Source organism: Emys orbicularis, chromosome 6 (genome assembly GCF_028017835.1).
Source record: "Emys orbicularis isolate rEmyOrb1 chromosome 6, rEmyOrb1.hap1, whole genome shotgun sequence".
In the NCBI taxonomy this organism is placed as follows: Eukaryota; Metazoa; Chordata; order Testudines; family Emydidae; genus Emys; species Emys orbicularis.
In genome coordinates this window covers 34,140,399-34,158,440 of record NC_088688.1, presented here as the reverse complement: position 1 = coordinate 34,158,440, position 18,042 = coordinate 34,140,399, and the positions used below count along the sequence as shown (strand labels likewise).

The 18,042-nt window shown below is 39.5% G+C and overlaps 1 protein-coding gene across 1 annotated transcript in view; it reads left to right on the top strand.

The window, feature by feature from the left end:
• The window catches only part of LOC135880390 (chondroitin sulfate proteoglycan 4-like), a 56,530-nt gene that overhangs the window by 26,171 nt on the left and 12,317 nt on the right, over positions 1–18,042 (top strand). The window contains exons 4-7 of the mRNA XM_065406669.1: positions 320–790; positions 2,352–2,528; positions 8,598–8,796; positions 17,463–17,594. Coding sequence (XP_065262741.1) covers positions 320–790; positions 2,352–2,528; positions 8,598–8,796; positions 17,463–17,594 — 979 coding nt within the window. The remainder of the gene's footprint in view (positions 1–319; positions 791–2,351; positions 2,529–8,597; positions 8,797–17,462; positions 17,595–18,042) is intronic.

Sequence of the window (18,042 nt, the reverse complement as noted above, 5' to 3'; positions counted from 1 at the left end):
CTTAGATAATTAACTCATGATGTTTTATGTTTTTGTTTTTTCAGTTGAGAGATCTTATGGGAGATGTTCTGGGTTTTGAAACACTTTCTCATGCAGTATTACCTAACATGCATCTACTTAACATAATACTGGAAATGCATTGTGCTAGGCATTTGCAGATGTTTATAAATGTTTATAAATAGAGAATTCCAGCCAAATGGGTGGATAAATAATCCATGATTTACTGTCCCAGGATTAAAAGTGAGAAATTCAGAATAGAATTAAAGAAGAAATTGGCTTGTTTTTACTTTAATGACTTTTTGTGTGTTGTAAATTTAAGGTTGTACATGAAAACAGTTCTCCATCAGAGATAGTGTTCACATTAAGGGCTCTTCCAGTGCATGGATACATTCGGAAGTTTGCAACAGAAGAAGGTTACCTTGGTGCAGAACAAAAGCCAGTTTTGACCTTTACTCAGCAAGATATTGATGATGGCAACGTTCAGTATGTGCAGACAGTTTCTGACCAGCTACAAGACCATTTTTCGTTGGATGTGACCAATGGCATTCGAGTGGTCAGTGGAATAGAAATCTCTGTAGACATCATCCCTAAGCTGATTCCATTAGAAGTGCAGAACTTTACAGTAATAGAAGGTGGTTCTAAAGCTCTGGTGGAAGACTATCTAAAAATTTCTAATCAGCATTTCACTGGACTCAATTGTGAATTTATTTTAGTTGAGCCACCAAAGAATGGGCATGTTGGAAACTCTCGCTTTCCTGGAGTAAAGTTAACCAAATTTACCAAAAAACAGGTAATGTGATTATGATAAGCTTGATCTAAATGTCAGTCCTTTTTTTGTTTGTGGTTTTTTTAAATGCTGATTATTATTTGTATTGCAGTCACACCTGCAAGTCAGGATTCCTTTGTGCTAGGCACTATACAAGCTCAATAAAGGACAGTCCTTTACCTGAGGAGATTACTGTCTAAGACGAGATGAAATGGGAGTTGGCATTTTCCTGCAGAAGTCATGGTAGAAGTAGCAGGGTTGAGGGGGAGGACATTGTTTTTCAGTCTAGTTCTGAGTGAATGTCAAACTAGTGGCAAGGAAGAGACCTTGGATGTGCTTAGTGGGGAAGTGGACAAATATCGGCGTTGTTGGTGGAGCAGAGAAAGTGGAGATTCCATGATAAGATACAAGTGCAAATAAGTTTTGTGTAGCCTTAAAAGGCTATGAAAAAGGTGAGAAAGCCAGTTGAGGGTCTCAAAATCATCTATTTTTAAGGCCAGAACAGACCATTATAATGTTCTAGTCTGGTCTCCTGCATAACAGTGGGCACATTATTTCGCCAAGTAATTCCTACATCAAGCCCATATTTGTGGTTGTGCTAGAGCATGTTTTTAAGAAAGACATCCAATCTTTAAATAAAGACTTCAAGTGATGGAGAATCCACCCCATCCATTGGCATGGGGCATGAGCAGGAGTTATGGCAAGATGTTTTGTGATTCACTAGTTTCAAATAATAATGGTTTGATACTGCAAAATAAAGTACTGACGGTTTGCAAAGTATTTTCCCCTTTCAAAAATCTACACCAGAGTTATGGGTGTTAGATGCATATAAAAACATATATATTCCTTAATATGCTTACTTGAAAGTAAAGATCCACATTATGCATTATTTTGATATGTCATACTCCAGTGGGATAACTCCTGCCCAAACATGAATATGTATGATTTTATACTACTTTTCAGACTCCTGAATATAGTAAATTGTCTTAAATGGCATGGGATGTATTAAGCCAACAAATCAAAATGAGTAGAAGCCTGACAGGTATCTTACATTGCCAACGTAATTGAGGGTCATTTTACATCTGAATGAAAACTCTCTAATTTGAAGGTTTCAATATTTAACTTGTTTCAAAATGCATAAACTGAAATGTGTTAACCTTTGAAAAATGTTAATGAATATGGATTTTTTAATTTTTATGGCCCAAACCCAGAAATTTGACTTTCAGCTGCAGATAGTGATGTCTTAAGTCATTTTGCCTCTTCTATATAAAAATTAAACACTTAAGAGGGGTAACTTTTGAAAATCAGTTATCTGTGCTTTAGCTATTTTTATATGCGTTCTTTGGGATTTATTGGTTTGTCTGTATGTACCTCACTATATCTGAGGTTATTTCAGAATAACCAAATGCCCATATGCAATCTGATATGCTAGAGATAGAAGAGTGTGCATCAGAGGGAGAAGAATGGGGTCATGAAGGCGGAAAGAGAATTATTGCAGAGCTGGAATGGTTGAATGCTTTTTGTTTAAAATTTCAAAACAGTTTTTGTTTTAATTTCTTTAATTTTCAGTCCATTTATTTTTCAGGTAGAGCAAGAATTAATCTACTATATTCATGATGACAGTGAGGGGGTGAGTGACAATTTTACTGTCATAGCAAATAACACAGAACTGTGGAAACAAAGTTTGCCCCAAACTATATTTGTGACTGTTACGTCGGTAAACGATGAAGCTCCTGTTATAAGTACAAACAAAATACTTAGGGTAAGTTCTTCATACTTTCGTCTTTATAATGTTAAAATCTTCATTTTTAACCTGACATTATTTTATAGGACTATAATAACACAGAGAATAGAGATAGATATGTGTAAACCTGGAAATATATGCTATGTACTAGAAGCCAGTTGTGGTGCTTAGATACCATGGTGATAGGCTCTGTAGATAGATTGGATACTATGACAATTGTTTGTACATATGGCTCTTGCTAAGTTTGTGTTGTGCTGTCCTGGTGGTGCAAAGCAGAACTTAAGCTCACCTAAGAGGCTGACTGATGATTCCTTTTGTCTAAAAGGAATCCCTGAGTGGCCTAGGGCCTTATAGCTGGATCTGTGCCACTACCTCCTCTTGGCCTTGACATGGGACACATGGGGGTGAAAGGCGTATGGGTGGAGCACTGCTGTCTTTTAACATTCCCTGGCAGGAGTAATGGCAACTTGGATGCAGTTACTAGCCAGCATAAATCAGAGCAGTCCTGAGGCATTGGCCTTTGGCAGGCTTCAGGATTGAGGGACCATAAAGGCGGCTTCAGATTATTTTTGCACCATCCCTCGGATTCTGCGCCTCGCACCTCTGAACTATTGCTGAGGATCAGGTCCATTGAGATTAATTCTGCTCTTTGTCATATCTCTGCAGCCCCCGCTGAAGTCAGTGGAGATAGCATAGGTGTAAGAGAACAGAATTTCACCCACTTACTATGCTTTAGGGAATTGACTAAGTATCTGATATTTCTAATAAGAGATATGAAAGTTTCTCTCAGAAAATGTATGCAGATTTTTTAAAAAGTCCTAATAAAAATAATAATATTGTATTATACAATGAGGGTCCAAAATAGAACCACTCCTCACAGTATTACTAGAGAGACTGGAGCTACTACTGTCTGTTACTGTAGGTTTGTTGGGTTGTGGTTGTTAAATATGAATGAAAGATAATATTCTGAAACACCCAAAGCCTGCTTTCTTTGTATAGTTCCCAAAGAACTTATGGAATTGAAGATTGTAGATTTGGTCTATTTTTTTCTCCTGGTAACCATAGATAGCATTTAACCAACCATTCTATCTTGTAAGGAATAAAGGATGGTTTCTTCTCATCCCTATTTCATATTGGTGTGGCTCCATTCGCTTCAGTGGTATAATTCCAGATTTACATAAATGTGAGAGGATTATTATCTATATTACAACAGTGCCTGCAGGCTGGAACCCTCTTGTCCTAGGCACTGTAAAAACATAGGAGACAGTCCTGCCCCGAAGACTAGATGACTGGTGACTAAAACAAACATAAAGGGGTGAGGGGTGGGAGCACAGATAATAAAATGATATTGATCATTTTGAAAAATGGTGGTCACGGCCTATCAGCTGTCTAACAGTAAATGAGCTGCAAGTTTATTGTAGGCATGACACCAGAGAAGAGTTTTTTAAAGGAGGGATTTGAAGGAGGATAATGTTAGATATTTACATAGTGCATCAGCCCTAGTATAGCACAGTGCAATTTACAAATTACAACATTTAAAACATGTTTGCATTTAATCCTGAGTATGAATGGTATTTGAGTATTGTGTAGACAGATTGAGTACTGTAGAGATTACTACATTTTAGCATCATCCATAAACCTTTTCACAGAAGAAAAAAAGAGAAAGGATATAATCAGTTTTAGCAGTGTTGTGCTTCACAGTGATGGCATTTACCCACTGCAGGCATCCATCCACACTGCAGTGCACCATAGATATTAGGCTTTTACACCATGCTGAGTCCTGACAATTTGGCAGTTTTCTCAAAGAAGGAGTCAAGTATTACACAATAAACTCCCGCAGGGGAGGATAATTATCCACTGGTGTGGGTTCTTCAGGCGTCAACACAGTGGGTATTAACTGTAATCTAGTAATACACCCAGGGGAAAGATGTCCACCAAGACTACTTCCTGATTTCTCTTTCCTTGCATATAATTGCTTTGAAGAATTATCCTTTGACAGAATTGAGACCCAGCAGCACAGCACATTGATTTTTTAAAAACGATTGTTAAGACCAGGCTTCATAGGAACACATGAAGTTGATTGGCAGACCCAAAACTTACCTTTATTTTAAAACATAAAAAAATGACACAACTTTTCAATCTAATCCTGAATTATGTCAGTCATCCAGAACATAGATAAAATGCTATCCACTCAACTGGGCAGCCTGCCTACACCAAACCCATGGTTCTTGTATTCATGATTGTGGTTTTGCTTGTCACACTTGACCCTTTACTGTGCTTACATACTCTGTTCTTGTGCACCAGCAGGGTACTGAAATACAGAACTACTTCATTTCTGATAGTTATGTGCACAACAAAGCTGGATAATCTGATTTATTCCAAACAATCACTTTAAACCAAGCTGAATGCCTAAAATAGATGGGTAAAAATGGATTATAAAGTTTTTTCTCAGTACTGACTGACTATTATCATCAGCTGGGAGTTCCAAGGCAGTGCTTACCTAGGGTGAAACTTGCTAAATTCCAGGTTCCAGCCAGGCGGTCCTTGCTCATCCAGGAATCTTGTATTGCTAGCTGTTGAATTTTAACCTGCTTGTAGTAATCCATGTATTTTTAAATACAATAGCCTTGGCTTAATTTATACCTTTTTAGAGATAAGAAGTAAATGTACAAAGTTGAATGAAAATTCCCTGAAAACCACTTTGTTGACCTTGTTGCAAGACCTTGTCTAGAGGATAACCTTTCTTGGAAGATACTTTTGCATTTCATGCAATAGATTTGGTCATGTTGCCTACTACAGAATATGGTCCTGATCCTGCAAACACTTGTTCATGTTATAACTTTACACACTGTTTACCTCAGTAGGACTCCTCACAGTGCATAAAGCTAAGCACATGAGCAAGCTTGCAGGATTGGGGTGTAACAAAGCTCTTAAAAGAACAGCTAAGTCAGTGACAAAGCAGAACAAAAATGTTAAAAGTATCAGATCCCTTTATTAGCAACAGAGGGCCCCTATGGAAGTAAGTATTATACTCTTGGTGGTCTCCAGATGGATACTGAAGTTAAATTTTTAGTCTTGTAATGGGACTTTTTGCCAAACACAACAAACTGTCACACTTACCCACTCAAATATAAAGCGATTCCTTTGACTCCAATTCCCTCACTTCTGAGGCCTCCTCAACATTCTTTCTTTAAACCACAGTGTTTATGATTGGTATCAAGGTGGTGAACAGAGCAGATTCCCCCCCTCCCCCCCTCAGTGTTTGTGTGTAGGCGCTGTTTTGTTTTTAAAGGGATGAAGGCTATTGGATTTTCCTTTTTTTGAACTTCTGTATCATTCTGCAATATTTGCATGAACATCATAGATTTGAAAAGTTTTATTAATATGAGAAACGTTAGTCTTTAATTTCACTCTGTAACTTAAAACCATAAGTATTCTAAACAATTACAAGGGAATTGCTAGGACTTTTAGTCCTGTTGAACAATCAAAATGAGAAACCTTGTCAGAGAATAGCTAACAGAAGAGAGCTCTGATTCAGAAAAGCTCACAAATATGGGCTTAAGTTTGTCCCTATTCATGACAGCTCTTGAGTACATGATAAACATTAGGAACATATTTGAAACCCATTTACTTCATTGTGTCTTAAACAGAAGCTTTTAAAGTTAAGCATTTTTAAAGTAGCATTTTTGAAAAAATCAGGGGGATTCAGGTCGGAGAAAATAAAAATCCTGACTCTGCTGGTCCCCTTTATCTATGCATTTAAGTAAGATTTAGTAGTAGTAAGGTCTGGCTGTACCTCAGTGTAGCCACAAGGTGGCTATATTTTCATATATGTGGAATTTTTCTTTAAAAAAATCTAACAGTTATTATCCTTCTTGTTAATTAATTCTGCTTAACAGGGTATCTCTATCAACGGGGTATTTTTCATTTCTCAGCAAGAAAGGTCGTGAACCTTCCTGCGTACTGTAGTAGTGGAATGTTTTAGGCAAATGCAGAATATTAATGCAAAACTGACATCTCGGAAGTTCTGCATACTTTTTTGGTTCTGTTCTTAAGAAAACCTTGATCTCCACCTTATGTGATGCAAATGGATGTGGGAAATAAGTCACTTGTACTTGTAAAGTATTTGCAGTATTTCAAGTGTTTGCCTCCTTACCATCCATTTCCGCTCATGGATCTCCTTTCATTCCTCATGTATCACATTATACAGCACACAGAGAATCTTAACACATAGTGTGCACACAAAAAGGCATTGTGTGTAAGCATGCTGGGGAGGCATGGAATAAACAATATCTTTATAGCTAAAAAGCTCTATTATTTCTTAAGTTTGAATGAGGAAAATTTGTAAGTCATGCAGAGGTTTAGCATTGGAGTTACACATGGGTACACATTTGCATACTCCTTTGTAAATATTCTCCCTAGTGTTTTACCATTTATATGCAATATATTATATTTTTCTATATACAGGATGATGCGATATTAGTATTATTGGCATGAGTTTGGGGTAGCTACAGATCATCAAACAAGTGGCAATAAAACCTTTACATAGTGGTCATTTTTTAGGAGAAGTGAAATAACTTTTGTCAAGGATATTTTCCCCCCCATTAAACTACTAACATAACCTTACCATCAAATAGCTATTGATAATGAATTAAAGAGCAGGAATTGGGCAGAGGTAAGAAAAGCCAATGGAATCAAATGCAATATGATATTAATACACTAAAAGTCAGAGAGGTACATTATGGTATCTGTTCTGCACTTTAACTAGAACTGTTGATTATCAAAGATTTTATATTATAAATCAGCTCTTCATGGGATGAGCTGGTGTGCATGTGTTGAATATCTATGGACTTGATTTCAGCTTATAATAGATACACCTCTACCCCAATATAACGCTGTCCTCGGGAGCCAAAAAATCTTACCGCGTTTTAGGTGAAACCACGTTATATCAAACTTGCTTTGAACCGGCGGAGTGCGCAGCCCCGCCCCCCGGAGCACTGCTTTACCGCGTTATATCCGAATTCGCGTTATATCAGGTCACGTTATATTGGGGTAGAGGTGTATGTCCTATCCTGAGCTCTAGGCACCTTAACCCATAATTAAAAATGCAAACAGATCAAAAGTAAATCCAACAGTTGCTCTTTACTTTCAAACCAGAAAATAACCACCCAAAATTAAATGAAGCCCACACAATGCTCCCATCCTGGGACATCAGTATTTATAGTGCTTTTGTCTGCCCCCAAACCTGGGTAAACCCAGGGCCTTATCATTGCCTTGAAGACAGAGAGACATGTGTCATGTTTGCACTAGAATTGCTAAAATTAAAGTAGTGGGTTTTATGCTGTGTTCACAAACGCTAGTTTTTTGTCTCAGTTTAAGCCTTGATTCAAAGTGCTGAGCAACTGTCAGAAATGTTGAGTGCCTTCATCTCCCATGCAGTCAGTACCTCCAAGAGCTATTCAGTCCTTTACAGGATTGAGCCCGTGGTGCATATTGTGAGCAGGTGGGAGTTGAAAGAAAATATTTAGTTTAAAAAAGTGTTGCCTTTTTATTAGTAGTTGTATTGTATTTAATCTGTTGTCTTTCTTATGGCCCAAATCTGTGACATCTCCAGTGCCATTTATTGCAGTGGAAGTTGAGGACACTGAGTGTTTTGCCCACAGTAAAGGACATGGCACTAACACTCCATGAAATAAACTGCTGCATTTGTCAGAGACAGAGTACAGACACTGTCAGACATTTGCATTGTCCTCTGAAATACTGATTTATGCAGGAGGTGGTTGATGGACACAGGTCTGGAGGGATCTTCCTGGGTCATCAAGTCCAGTTCCCTGCTGTCGCAGGTAATCACATTATGTAATCCTGTTCATAAACGGGATTTTATAACATATCAAGCTCCATCTTAAAAGTAGTTAGGTTGCTTGATACCTTGAAGTTTTAAATAATTTCAGAATGTTAAACACTACAGTCAATGATCAGAAACCATATTGGATTACAGGGTTACCTGTTTTAGCAACATGAGATGCAGTGAATCAATCCAATCCATGTAATTTTTTCTTCGTCTGTTTTTTGTTTTTGTTTTTTAAGGTTTGGGTGGGCTCAGTTACGGAAATAACAGTTGATGACCTCTGTGCAGAAGATAAAGACTCCTCAGCATCAGAGCTAGTGTACTCTATTACTCCACCTAGCAATGGCCACTTGGCTCTTAAGTCTTCTCCAAACAAAAGCATCCTTAATTTTACCCAGGCTCATATAATGGAAGGACAGCTGGTGTTTGTACACAATGGTAGGTAGTTCTAAAACTACCATGTGGGAATATTCTGTTATGTAATCCTATGGGGATATTCAGAAATGTAATCCCATGGAGATAGTCTTGTAACATGATGTAATTTTAGAAGCACTAATTAAGTGATGTATGATCTCACAAGCAAAATGGAAGGTTTCAGGTCGTTACCTGAGTAGGTAACTTCCAGCAAACACCTAGGTGTTGTAGGAAGTAGTATTGGTAATTCAGTAGATGTATTGATTGATTGATTTGTATTACCATAGCACCTAGCAGCCTCAGTCATGGATCAGGACCTCATTGTGCTACATGCTGTACAAACACAGAACAAAAACCAGGCCTGTCTCGAAACAGCTTACAAATTTAAGTATAAGACAACAGCTGGATACCGGCAGACTGTCGGGGATACAAGGAAACAGAGACACAGTATTGGTCAGCACGATAGGCATTGGTCTCAGCACAGCAGCAGCCAAGCCACTGTCAAGCTTTCTGTAGGCCTCACAGCAAGGGAGGGTTTTGAAGGTGCATAATGAGCTAGTTTTGAGGATTTTAGGAAGCTTCTTCCAGATGTGAAAGGTGGCATGGGTGAAAACATGAAGATGCCTGTTTGAAAATTTAACAAGTGACCAATGCAGGCTGACATCATGGGCTGATTGGAGGTGGAAATCGACATCTCAATATTGAATAAGAGATATGTCAGGTGGAGATAGGTTGTGAAGAGCCCTGAAAGTGAAGTCAAGTTTGATAGAGAAGAGAAGAGCCAGTGAAGGAATGCAAGGAGAGGGGTAACATGATCAAAGTGACAGGCTAGGAAAATGATCTCATAGCAGCATTCTGAATGGATATGAGCGGGACAAGATTTCATTTGTCAAGGCCACAGAAAAGGATGTTGCAGTAATTGAGATGTGAGATGGAAGCCTGATGAGAGTTTTAGCTGTGTGGAGGGATAGGAAAGGCTGTATCATAGTACATGGTTCTTTTCCTTCTGTGTCAGTAGTGAACTGATGCCCACGTATTGTGTTAGGGAACACTGTGATGCTGAAGATGCCATCTTTTGAATGAGATGTAAAACTGAGTTTCTGACCACTTCTTGTTAAGGATCTCAAGGGACTTTTTGTAAGGGAAGGGTTCTTAACTCTAGGGTTTCAGCTAGATGTCAGCTTCTGTATTTACCTACCTTAATTTCCTCGGCAGTTTCAACTGGATATAGCATTCTTTAGTATAGTATAGTGTTCCTTAATGCCTCTTCTAAACTCTTGTGTATGGTTGCTGTGTGCTGTTTGTCAGTTGCTGCATTTCACCCAGAGGTGGCTGCATTTCTGTAGTGGGTGAAATGATTTTTCTGTATTTTTCATATTTCAGTGTGTATTATAAGAAAGGGTATAAAACAAACCTTTGTTAAGCAACTGATTACCTGCATAAGAAGACAAAAATGATATTGGACTGTGATTTGGCTACATAAATTAGAAAATTTGTTGATATTTAGGTTTTCAAAATCAAATTACACAACCACAACACAAAATAATACTTACACACAGTTACTCTATTGTGAAGGAGACTTTGTTTAGATTTTTGACTGATTCCTTCAGGATAGGGCCTCACTTGTGCCAACTGGTTATCAACTCCAGTGTTGCTAAGACAACAGAGGAAAAACAATCCAAAACTGAATCATAAGAACATAAGAATGGCCCTACTGGGTCAGACCGAAGGTCCATCTAGCCCAATGTCCTGTCTTCCGACAGTGGCCAGTGCCAGGTGCTCCAGAGGGAATGAACAGAACAGGTGATCATCAAGTGATCCACCCCCTGTTGCTCATTCCCAGCTTCTGGCAAACAGAGGCTAGGGACACCATTCCTGCCCATCCTGGCTAATAGCCATTGATGGACCCATCCTCCATGAACTTATCTAGTTCTTTTTTGAACCCTGTTATGGTCTTGGCCTTCACAACATCCTCTGGCAAGGAGTTCACAAAACTGTTTGGTCAATTATTATACATGCCAATTCGCCAAGGTCTCCTTCCCAATAAATCTATAGTAGTCAACCCTTTTAACCTATTTCCCAATGGATGATATTAGCCCCAGGCTAATGGGGCTGACTAACAGTCCTATCTACCTAAAATAAACTCCTGCATTTATGACAGATTGTATAGACTGAGTGCAGTACAAGAAGCTCACTCACCTGGTCTCATCTTATGTCTGTATACACCTAGAATTTGAAAGACGGTATGAAACTATTAGCTATGATAGACACAGTTCTACAATCTTAGTTACTAATTGTAACTTGCTCAGTTGTAAAGCTACTTTACAAAAATTTTGGTTGAAACCTGTTCCAAAACAAAGAGACACAATATAACTCTGACAATCTTTAAAACACATACACAAGCATGTACACTTACTTATTAATTAGATACTCAGTTTCAGGAAGTGGTCAATTGACTGATTTGAGTCATTATCCAAGAGAAATTCTATGTGGTACTTATCACCAGATCTATGCTCAGCCATCAGCTTTCAGCTCAGTTATTGTTCACAGCAGGAGTTGACATGCAAACGCTGGTGGAGCAAAGGATGCACATGACTGTAGTCTTTTCCTAATATGCTACCAGGCAACCCAACTTGCTGGAAATTAGTAAAAAGACAGTTAAAGATGCCTATCTAAGATAGGTTCTTGTCACCAGGAAGACTCCCAGGTGGCTGGTCCAGGACCTCAGTCTTCTCCTTTCCAGGTGTCTTTGGCTTTTGGGAAGCAATGTATTGAAGAAGACAGGCCATTTTATTCTATATCTGCTGTGTGGTCCAACTTGATTTCTCTTCTTGGAAATGGTGGCATTGACCAATCAGATCGTGACCCATCTCCTTCCAAAGATTTGAATTGTCCAATCAAAATGAGAATCATCCCCTCAGTCAGGGACAAGACATTAGCTTTAGAGTTCTTGTAACTGGGACTGGAATTTTGCAGTCTCTTTGTGTAACACACCTTATTGCACCAGCTTGTGTAAGAAAAGTTAGGCCATAACTGTTGCAGTCATCCTGGGCCATACCTTGAACACTGACTGGTTTGCTCCAGTCAGCAACTTACTTCTGCATGTTGCTTTCCATGGGCCCCTTTCGGTGCATCCCTTGGCCAGCATTGCAGTTATGCTTGGTCAAGTTGCAGTTTTTCCATCAACACTTGTCTAGCTGCTGAAATGTCCAGTTTAAAATTCATGTAGTTTATACAAAGTTTCTCCATATTCTTTTATGCTCTTTAAATGTAATAGTCCATTATACAATGCAAAGTCAATTCAAGAATTGTTGTTCTCCAGCCAATCAGAATAGCTTTATAAATCTTCCATTTCTGTTCTTCTTTTAACAACAATGGTAGTCTGTAGGGCTCATCTGAGTCTGTGCATTATTACTCAAACAGTTACATTTCTGATTATTCTACTCTGGGCCAAGTATCTTTATAAACACAGTATTTGGTTTCAGTTCCTTTTTTTTACTGCCTCTTTCAGCATGTATTTAACTAACTTGACAGCATAAGCATGTTTGATTGCAAACATTAGCCTTACTTCTTCTCTTTATCACTTAAACTAAAATAAACCAACATGAATGCAATCTCTTTCTTTTCTAACAGAATTGCCCATGAAGTGAACTCTGTCACTAAAGTTTATAATATTTTGCTCAAAGCTGTATTACTTATAGTTGGCTTCCCTTTTGTACACATTTTATTTAATAATATATGGAGATATACCTATCTCATAGAACTGGAAGGGACCCTGAAAGGTCACCAAGTCCAGCCCCCTGCCTTCACTAGCAGGACCAAGTACTGATTTTGCCCCAGATCCCTAAGTGGCCTCCTCAAGGATTGAACCCAGGAAGTTCCCCATTTTGCTACTATATCTGGCACATCATATCATATCCATGTTTATGTCAAACTGTCCTGCAAAGCTCAAGTGTGAGTAGCAACTTCAGGGAAGACTGTTAAGAACCAGGGCTCAAACCCCAAATTGATTGAGTTCTATACTCACCAGCAATTATCAAGTGTCAACCCCTCAAACACTGTAACAGCCTTGCCATTAAGTCATAGACAGTGCCCTTGGGTATTTGGATCTACCTTGCCACCCAGTTAAGCTTACTTTTGTGACAGATGATCTCTTAACCTGAATAGTGCTGTGATTTTTAGTGTATTTCCAGTCCAAAGGACCAGTCACTTAGCCCAGGTCAAATGCATCTTAACAAACCACAAACAACACTTGTAGCCAATCCTGTAATGAACTATCTAAAGATTTATTAACTAGGAAAAGGAAATAAGAGGGTTATTTAAAAGGTTAAAGCAGGTAAACATGTACACACAAATGAGTTCCAATCCTAAGTTTCAAAAAGTCATAGAAGCTTCTATAATAACTCAGGCCAAGCACTGGGGATCTTTTGCTTATGCTTAGTAATCCTTCCCCTCAGAGTCCAAGCCGCATAAAAGATACAGTTCCTCTTTTTAAGGGCTTTTGATTCCATTCCCTTCTGCTTCACATTGCCAATTCAGCTGTTGGGAAGAATTCACTTGAATGTCTCTTTTTCGTTGGGGGGGTGGTGGTGGTAGCAATCAACAAAATCTTTTGTCTCCTGATGTTCCACAATAGTTCATCTGATGTTGCTGGGCCTTCTTTGTTGGGTGGGAGACAACACATCCTGTTGGAAATTAGTTCTTTCGCACTCATTAATGCTTCTCTCCTGTCTGGTGATTTACAGTTACAGAGCAAACACTTAAATATTACCTTATAACATGGGATACAGATATTATAAGTGAGATTAATATGTGCAGCAACTGACAAGCATTTCATAAAGTCTAAACACATTCTTATAACTCTAATACCTGTTTTAACAGTACCAACACACAGGTGAGCCAGACTGGTTTCAGCTATGCATTTATTATCACTTGAGACCCAGGGGCCTTGGCATGAGCTGGCAACTAGTCTGCCTGCATCACAGTTTGATGTTAATGTAATATGATTTTTAATTCATTCATAGACAGGGAAAAGGGGGAAGTTTCTTTAGCTGCACCAGCAGAACACTTCTGTGAAAGGCTGCAACAGCTCTGAGTTTCCTCAAACTGTTGAAGAAATTTAGCCGTTAGACCTTGGGTTTTTATTCTCTCAACACTCTGTTCTAACTTTACTAGCAGTCCTTCATGCCTGGGCAATTCTTAAATAGAAAAAACTCATAATTTTGGGGCCTTAGTTACCACAGTATGTTAAGTGTGTGGGTTCCTCTCTGATGAAAGGTGCTATATGTAGTTCCTAATTTGTGTGCTGCTTAACCACAAACCCCATCTTAAAAGCAGATTTCCAGGAATGCAGTTTAGCGAAGAATAGATCAATGATATTCTATCCCATGCTTCCCATGGGTGACGTCGGGCTTCCTATGAGGCAGTGGAGGACATTCACTTCACCACTCGGCTTGTTCCTGATACTGGATAAAGCCAGAGACGGGGTCATTTTCTCTGCTTGCTCATTCCTGTTACTGCAGAGAGAATGCATGTGCAATGAGAAAGGAGTAGGGGTTGGTCACAGCTCCCCAGGTGGCTGTGGTGAGAAAGTTACAAGAATGAACGTGTCCCATAGCTAACTTCACCCATAAAAGTAGGGTGGGCTTTAATAAAGCTATTACCACCTCTCTTCTCATCCTCCTCCATTCCCATATTACCTCAGTAGCAGAAAGGAGGGGTACTAGGAAGAATACAGAGTAAAGAACTGTGTCTTAGAGATTATCCAGGATGCAGCAAAAATGAGTTAGTAATTTTACCTATAGTGACACTGGGAAGATTTTGACCTTTTGTTAAATCCTTGCAATTGAGATAGAAGGGTGATGTCCTAGGTTTGAGGCACTGAATCCTTCATCACTTGGGTCTGAGAAATGACAAAAGCACATCTGCAGCCATAGGAAATTAACATAGATAAAGATATTTGCACCCATTTAGGCTGTGAAACAGTCTGTAACAGTTCACTTTCCAGTGATCAGTGGTGTGGAATCTATTCTCTGTCTGATCTGTAATGCTGCACAACTCTCCTCTTGAGTCTTCCTCTCAGTTCAGAATCACACCAGTTACCTCAAAGAGAAAAAGGAGCCCTATCTGGCAAATATTTCACCTTTTCTGCTTTCTCCCACTTTGGTTCCGCTTCCGCCTGCATTTTTCTCTCCTTCACCGTGGCCTATGACTTGGAGGTGTTCCTCCTATTCTCAAACTCTAACCTCACAGTCTGACCCTGGAGCCTGTCTACACTTGACCTCCCCTCAATATCTCTCTCACCGCTTTCATCTTCCTCCCTTCCCTTTGCCTTCAGATATTCTGTTCTTGTCCCAGTCTTCAGAGCCCCTTTCTTGGCTATGCTTGCCTTGCCAGATGTCACTTAACTTCTCTCTGTTCCTCATTTCCAGTCATCTACCACTGCTTCTTTGACTTCCTCTCCACCAACCAGCCCCTGCAATCTGTCTTCTGCTTCCTCCATTCCCTGGAGCCTCTCTTACCAAAGGTGACCAATGACCTTTTCCTGGCCAAGGATCCCCTTCTTATTCTCTTCCATCCATTATGCCATTTTTTATACCGTTGATCATTCCATCCTCCTGGAAGTTCATGCATCCCTAGGCACCAGTGACTTTTGTTGTTCTGGCTCTTGGTTAGTTTCTCTGACCACTCTTTCAGTGGCTTATCCTCCCTCTGGCTCTCTTGATGTCCTCCAGGGCTATGCCCTTGGCCCTCTATGCTTTTCCCTTTTCCCTTTGATATCACACAGCTTTGATTAATAACTCTTCGAGCACTGGAATGGGTTACCTAGGGAGGTGGTGGAATCTCCTTCCTTAGAGGTTTTTAAGGTCAGGCTTGACAAAGCCCTGGCTGAGATGATTTAGTTGGGGATTAGGTCCTGCTTTGAGCAGGGGGTTGGACTATATGACCTCCTGAGGTCCCTTCCAACCCTATGATTCTATGATTCTATGAACTCTTATGTTGTGAGTTGTAAGCTACTTCTTCATCCTCACCTTTTCCCTCTCCCTTCAATGTTGCATCATTATCTGTCTCTTTCACATCTCATCCTGGTTGTCCTGTCACCAGCTCAAATTCAGCATAGTAAAAACTGAAATTCTCCTTCTTTCCATATCTGTCTTAGCCCTCTCTTCTCTGTCAGGATCAGCATTCCACCATTCACCCTACCCAGGCTTGCAATCTGTGTCATTTCTTTCTTCCTTTCCCTCCACAGAATCTGCCACTAAATCCTCACATTTTTCCTCTCCAGCATCACTGAAATCAGGTTGTTCCTTTCCATTCTCCCAGCCCAACCCTTTCCCAGGGCCTCATCATCTCTTACTGCAACAATTACAACCTTCTTCTCTCTGGCCGCCTTTCTTTTCACTTCACCTTTTCTTCATTCTGATCAAACTATTCAATGGCCCCTTTAAAATCAGTTATGATAGAAATAACACAATACTAAAAGGGTACGTCCAAGATGCGACATATCGATCCCCGAACGCGCTCCCCGTCGACTCCGGAACTCCACCGGAGCGAGCGGCGGTAGCGGAGTTGACGGGGGAGCCGCGGCCATCGATCCCGTGCCCTGAGGACGGAAGGTAAGTCGGAATAAGATACGTCGACTTCAGCTACGGTATTCCGTCATTAACTATGGTCTCAGACCAACATTAATTCTTCTGATATGTTAATTTATAACTTGTCAAAAAATGCTGATCATTACATGAAAGTGTGTAGTGATCTCTTCTGCTTACAGGATATACATTCATATAACAACATAAAGGAGTTAAATTAAATATAACAGGCAGATACTTATAAATGTTAATAGCTAGTGACAGCAATTAACGTTTTTAATTTTTCATTGACCCTCTTCTTAAAAAATAATCTTAGCGCCCCCTAGTCATCACTTGTTCAGGAGTTTACTGGCGGTGCTGTGAGCCTCGGAATGGTAGAGTGTGGCAGTATAATTTTACAATATTCCAATCCCCGTGCAGTCATTGGGACATATTTTGCTGACAGTCAAGCCAGAGTAAATCCAGGCTCGGAGATTTTAAAGAAGAAATTTATTTCTTTCTAGCACATACTGGCTGCGTAATAGTTTAGTCTGAGGCTGCGGGTCCTCTTAGTGAAGCTATCTAGAAGTGAAATATTTTTAATTGCTGCAGAATATTTTTAATTGCTTAAACTCAGAGCCGATTTATCTCTACAAACATATTCCAGAGTAATGCCATTATAGTTGTTTTGCTGCAAAAACTGCATCTGGGCCAGATTGCTACTTCAATGATAGTGCCACTGCTAAGATAAAAAGAAGGGAAGAATAAAGAGGTTAAGCACCAGATATCCCTTTAGTGTAAATTGGCGTAGTTCCATTGAAGTCAAATGGACTCTGCTGATTAACCCAGTGGAGAATCTGGCCTTAAAAATGCAAACAGAACTCAGTAGTTTTTATTGTTTATAATCTCTTCTGCATTATGCTTTAATTTAACTCTTGGATGTTCAGGTGCAAAAGTACAAATTGGAAGTGACTTCAGTGGTATTACTTTGGTTTTACTGTGGTGTAAGTGAGAACAGAATTTGTCCCAATGTGTATTCCCACCATATTCTGTATAAATAACAAGGGATTTTTAAAATAATATTTGAATTTACAAGAAAGTGATTATTTTTGTTTTCTTTAGGAGCAATGTCTGGAGGCTTCAACTTTCAGGTTACAGATGGTTTGAACTTTGCACCTCGACAAATTTTTAGTATCACAGCTCGCACTCTAGTTATCAGCCTAGAAATTAACAAAGGACTGGGAGTGTTTCCAGGTATGGCTTCGGCTATAAAATTATTTTGATTCAGTTTACTTGAAATAATTGCATAGGAAATAATGTGTACAATTATATGATAGATATCTGCCAGGCTATAAAACAGCTGTAGATGGATACACGTCTATATTTGTTGTATGCAGTGTTGTAGTCTTGTTGGTCCTAGGATATTAGAAAGAAATGGTGGGTAAGGTAATATCTTTTATTGGACCAACTTCTGTTGGTGAGAGAGACAAGCTTTTGAGTTTACACTGAGGGTATGTCTATACTACCCGCCGAATCGGCGGGCAACAATCGATCCAGCGGGGGTCGATTTATCACGTCTAGTCTAGACGCGATAAATCGACCCCCGAGCACTCTCCCGTCGACTCCTGTACTCCACTGCCGCGAGAGGCGCAGGCAGAATCGACGGGGCAGCGGCAGCAGTTGACACACCGCAGAGAAGACA